The 5,730-nt window shown below is 38.7% G+C and overlaps 1 protein-coding gene across 2 annotated transcripts in view; it reads left to right on the top strand.

Moving 5' to 3' along the window:
• The first annotated feature begins 1,594 nt into the window (after window positions 1-1,594).
• ptar1 (protein prenyltransferase alpha subunit repeat containing 1) overlaps window positions 1,595-5,730 on the top strand; it is a 39,440-nt gene continuing 35,304 nt past the window's right edge. The window contains exons 1-2 of one of the 2 annotated variants that reach the window (XM_019860878.1): window positions 1,595-1,719; window positions 4,085-4,254. In XM_019860878.1, coding sequence (XP_019716437.1) covers window positions 1,634-1,719; window positions 4,085-4,254 — 256 coding nt within the window. In that variant the 5' untranslated portion in view covers window positions 1,595-1,633. The remainder of the gene's footprint in view (window positions 1,720-4,084; window positions 4,255-5,730) is intronic. The other variant, XM_019860879.1, reaches the window with a different exon arrangement.

A 5,730-nucleotide genomic window follows, 5' to 3' on the forward strand; every position in this document is an offset into this window, starting at 1 on the left:
ACAGGGGCCTGCTCTGTTTAATCTGAAGGCCCCGAGCAAGTTTAATTTACCTGGCAACGCAAGCTATCTGAAATATGATTCGTTAAAAACTCTACCATAATAAATACGTTATTTATCGAGTGGCTTTCAATGTTATTTAAAATAACAGCCACTCAACTTACTGGAAATAATATGATGTAAAGAATACAGAGAATTTTTTTTACATATTTATGAAAATAAAATAACATAAATTATAAAATAACATAAAATACATAAAAGTAAATTTACTTTTCTGAGAATGTTTAGGCCAGCAGAGAAGGCCTTGCTGGCCCTCAGGGTCCGCCACTGATATATATACTGTATATACAGGTATCTATATATATATTGCACTTATATTGAACTGTGAGGAGGAAAGACATGATATTTTCATGATTTATAGCAACGTATGGTATAATTTTAATGCTCCAGCCCACTTGATATCTACCAAGGCCGTATGTGGCTCACAATGTGAAATGAGTTTTGACACCCCTGCTGTAGAGACATACTGTACAATGTGTACAGTATGTCTCTACAGCAGACACGAGACACATTCGGTAGAAGTCCTTCTTAGCCAATGGGATAACAGGATGATACTCGGTAATAGCCAATGGCAGAGCAGCTATGAGTATGTTGCGTTCAGGAAACTCGGAGCTGCGAGCGTCCGACAATACTGTATTTTTACCTTTCATATCTTGAAATTTCTCTCGTAACAACAGCCAATAGTTTCCTGTTAAGACGTTTCGTAATTTGAAAATTTCGTATGAAGAGTCGTTCCTAAGTAGAGGTTCCTAATGTACATTTTTGAGGGACCAGATGAGCTAAAAGTGTTTTTCTCTTCTCATACCTTGGCACTAGAGGGCCTCCGTACATTCCGATACTGTTTATTTGACCAAATATTCAGGTTAGAAAATAAGTAACTCATGAGAGTATTTTTCAGATTTTTAAAAACCGGAATATGAGCTTACTCGGTATTGTATTGTACATATTCCAGCAGCTCCTATATTTATTTGTTCTACTTCTTCCTTTCATAACTTTGCTGCTGTGAATTGGGAATTTCTCCATTGCGAGAATAATAAAGGTTTTCTTATTGAAATGGTTTTTGACTGCATGTATCGACATGTTTAGCGATCTGTGCAATGATAACAATCTGTAAATAGAATAAAGATTAAGAACGTTATGGAAGTTTGAAGTTCAATGTTGCATGCAAAGCAACTACTATTTTAAATTTTACGCACGAACTTAATTAAGGGTGGACCCAAGACACACCAGTCAGCTGCGATATGATCCTAAACAAGGAAAGTCGTTCTCGAAAATGTACGAATGGATGGACGAATAAACATGTAAACGTAATTTTATTACAACGCCATTCCGTGGCAACCGAAGTACAACTAGGTTTTGTCTAGTTGCTTAGGATGTTTCCCGGTGCACCATTATAATGCGAGTCTGGTCATATACGTCTGATGATAAAGAGATATTCTTTGAATCGATACACAGTAGTTGAAACACAGCCATACTTTGAGCTCTTTGGTTTGACCGGGTGACGTGGAAAACCATCAACCGTCATTTGACCCGGAAACAGTAGTGTATACAACCCAACGTCATATGGTGACCTAAAATGGCGGAGTCGCAGTCAGAGCTGGATGTCTTGGTCCAAAGAGTAGTTAAAGATATTACTAATGCATTTAAGAGGAACCCTAACATGTAAGTGTGTCTGTCTGTGACATTTACTGACCGAAATTGCGTCTGTCATGCGCCTATAATACTCCGTCGTCGCTGTTGACCAGCAGTTTATTTGTGTGCCTGGATTGTATTCTGGAATGTGAGAGCAACAAGCAAAGTTTCTTGTTTCTCTTTGGCTGCTTATTGGCTCCTCAGTAAGTATTCTATTCAGTTTAACCATGTAAAAGGATGAGGCATTGTTGTTTTGAACGGTGCGATCGCCCGTTGATCGAGAATCGCTGTTGCTCGGACCTGTTAGATTAACATTGTATTTTAAAATGTCGTTTTTATTACAGTGCTATTTTAAATAGATATATGCGTTACAAGTTTGAATGCCAGCGGAGGTTCTACGGTACCAATCAACAATTAATAAGTATGACAGAATTAGTGATGTGCCACAACTGTATAAACGACTCCCCTATACAGTATGACAGTTTATACTTTTGTGTACCAGGATAGTGTTTCCGGGTCATAGTCATTCCAATTTCAAGAGGGCCGGCCCAGTATATTTGTGGTCCAATTTAATATATATGTGTGTACAGTGGTGGAGTGGGGATTTTTTTAAGTGGGTGTACGCGATTCTGGGATGTTCTATATATACATACAGAACATCAATCATAGGCTACGACACCAGTTGAACTAACGTTAAATTTAATGTTTTACTACTCCAAAATAATCACAGGCCAACGTTATTAAGCATAACTCGCATTAGAACAATGATCAACAAACATTTCAATAAAAATTGAATGTGGCGTCAGAAGAAGTGGGTGGATGGCGTACCCCCGCGTACCACGCCCACTACACCCCTGTGTAGGTGTATTTGTACTTTAGGTATGTTCAGGGACTACGTAAGTACACACTCTGGCACATTCATATGTCACTATACTCTCATACTCATATTAAATATAATCCGTTATATTACAGCATTTAATCAATTTACTAAATGAAATCTGATCTATAGTTTTTTTTTTTTTGGTACTTTTGAAACTGTTTTTGAATACAGCAAATGAGTCACACATTTTCAGGTCAGTTTCAAAATTATTCCATAAATTAACACCTATTACAGAAACAGAGCTGAGCTTAATGTTTGTTCTTGTTTTCGATTTTTTTGTGGTGGCTAGTGCCCTGAACTCATAGCAACTCTGTAATTTAGAACAGCTTCTGAATATTGTGGCAGAGCAGGTTATTGTGTGCTTTGTAAATTAATTGTGCTATTTTGAAAGTTGACCAAGTCATAATATTTCATCGTTTTAAATTTGATAACTAGTAGATTCTTTGGTTCAGTATATTTTGATGGATTCATAATTCGAAGTGCTCTTTTCTGCAGTTTTAAAACATCGATTGTGTTTGTTTTATAGGCATTTCCCCATATGTTCACACAGTAGGTCACGTATAGTAAAAATAATGAACAATGTAACGTGTGTAATGACCTCTTCTTCAGCACAACCTTGGTTTTAAACATGATCCCAATGGTTTAGATCAGTGGTTCTTAACCTGGGTTCGATTGAACCCTCGTGCTTCGGTGAATCGGTCTCAGGGCTTCGACGGAGCCTCTGCCATGGAGGTTTAGACATACCCGATTCAACATGTCAATTAGTGATGACACGGCCGCTTGGCCATCGCTGGCTGCAGATGATCACATTACATTGCTTGTCCAATCAGTGCTGCAGGAAATTTAGTTCGCTCAGTAGTCATCGTGTGACTGTCATAAAATTTTAAAAAAACCTAAACATATGGCATGTAATTTTATTTACTTTTTTCAGTTTTTAATAAATGTGTTTTTTTAATATCTTGAATTTGTAAAAAAAAAAAATCATATTTTTATTTTTCACCAATGAAGGTTCGATGAACATGCACTTGAACTGGTTGGGTTTGGTCCCTCTAACAAGGTTAAGAACCACTGGTTTAGATATTTTTAATTTTGACTTTGGCTTCCAACATAGGTTTGCATCCACTACTCATCCAAGAAATTAAATTTCATACACTTTTTAGAATTTTTCAGGGTTTATTAAAAGTCACAAACAGGTGCCAGACATTCGTCATGTTCGCCTGCAATTTTCCTGTTACTAGGGAATTTTGAAGATGTTCATGGTTTCCTTGCAACAAGAACCCCCCGTTAAAACTGTTGTCTAACGTCTAGCGAAGGAACTTTTGGCAAACATGTAGCAAATATCTGCGCACTTGATTTAACCCTGACGTGAACGCGCATTTTTTTTTCTCGATGTCAAGAATCGTAAATGTTTGCTGCTCAGTGGCATAGTGGCTTAAAGGTGTACAGAACATTCACTGTCTACGATTCTTACTTGTGTTGTTGTTTTAGCCCTAAATCCATTATCTGTTTCCCCAGTGATGAGATTGGTGTGATTCCATGTCCAGAGGGACGTTACAACCGCAGCCCCATCGTGGTGGTGGAGAACAAGCTGGGAGTAGAGAGCTGGTGTGTCAAGTTTCTGCTGCCATATGTACACCACAAGGTGTTACTCTACCGCCAACGGAAAAATTGGCTGGATAAGGAAGGTAATTGGCCCCAGTCGACATCCAGACTAGACTAGACGAGACTAGACCTTCAACTAATAAGGGGGCAAAAAAAAGTCATGAAGCTGCTGCTGTACGTACCGCATAAGGGTTAAAGCCAACGCTGATAAATGTTTATGACAGACCAGTTAATTGTTCAGGACTGTCAGGGTTTGTTCACGCTCATTAGTTCTTTCGACAATTGAATTCTGTCAAATCAAAGTATTTTCGGCCGCAAAACGATGAAATTTTGAATAATTTCCCATGGCACACCTGATGTTCTCTCAAGGCACAATAATGTAACACTGCACACTGGTTAGAATCACTGCACTACTCAACAGAGGTGTGTCTCCGTGAACCTGTGTCATTTGTCATTGCATTCACCTCCATGTCCGATTGAAAAGGTCACATTAAAAACACCTCTCTGTGTCCTCCAAGATATTCCCAATCTTTCCTGCACACATATCTTCTATTTTTAGTCGGTGCTCAATAATGTCAATTTCTCTATCCGTTTTATCCACACAGGTCTAGAGTGGCCTCTTGCGGTTTAATGTGAAAATAACGTGAAATGATATAATAATGTGTTAATAATTTCACCCATAAATCGCTCCTGAGTATAAATCGTGCCCCCAGCCAAACTACAAAAAAACTGCAACTTATAGTCCGGAAAATACGATGTGTATATGTGTGTGTGTGTGTGTGTGTGTGTGTGTGTGTGTGTGTGTGTGTGTGTGTGTGTGTATGTATATATACAGTAAATATTCCCATTCCCGGAATTCTATGAAAAGGAATTTCCTTCACCCGGAACAAAAACCTATGCATTAACATTTTGACTACGATATTACATGTTACCGGAATTTACGTAAGCGGAAATTCCACTACCCTAACCCGGATTGAGACGTCATGCTGCAGGAGCTTAAATACACGCAACGCCCACCCGATGCTACGGAAAGACACGACTTCTGAGACACATTTTCACTTCGCGTTTTTCGATCATCAGATTCGAAACAACGACGTGTGAGTGAGTTTTTATTGGCGTGCGTTTTACTGTAATTGTGAATGATTTTAACTTTATTCACTTAACGTCCTGTAGAACGCGGCACTAGCTTAAAAGCAGCACCCACTCGACACGACCGAAGAAACATGTTCACTTCGCCGTTTTCATTCATCAGATTCGAAACGAAGACGTGTAAGTGACTTTTTTATTGGCGTGCGTTTTACTGCAATTGCGAAAGATTTTAACTTTATTCACTTACATCGTGTAGATCATGGCATCGAAACGTAGAAGAACTGTAATGACTGGAGCGGAGCGAGTGAATTACATCCGTTTGAGCGAGGCTGGACACAAAATTAAAAACATCCAGCAGACACTTGCAGTCGGAAAGACGCAAATCTACGAAACTTTAAAAAACAAGGCATCGATTCAACTCCTGATGACAAGCCACCATCCAGCGAGGAAGCAATGCAAATGGCAACAAA

Source organism: Hippocampus comes, unplaced genomic scaffold (assembly GCF_001891065.2).
Source record: "Hippocampus comes isolate QL1 unplaced genomic scaffold, H_comes_QL1_v1.1 scaffold130, whole genome shotgun sequence".
In the NCBI taxonomy this organism is placed as follows: domain Eukaryota; kingdom Metazoa; phylum Chordata; class Actinopteri; order Syngnathiformes; family Syngnathidae; genus Hippocampus; species Hippocampus comes.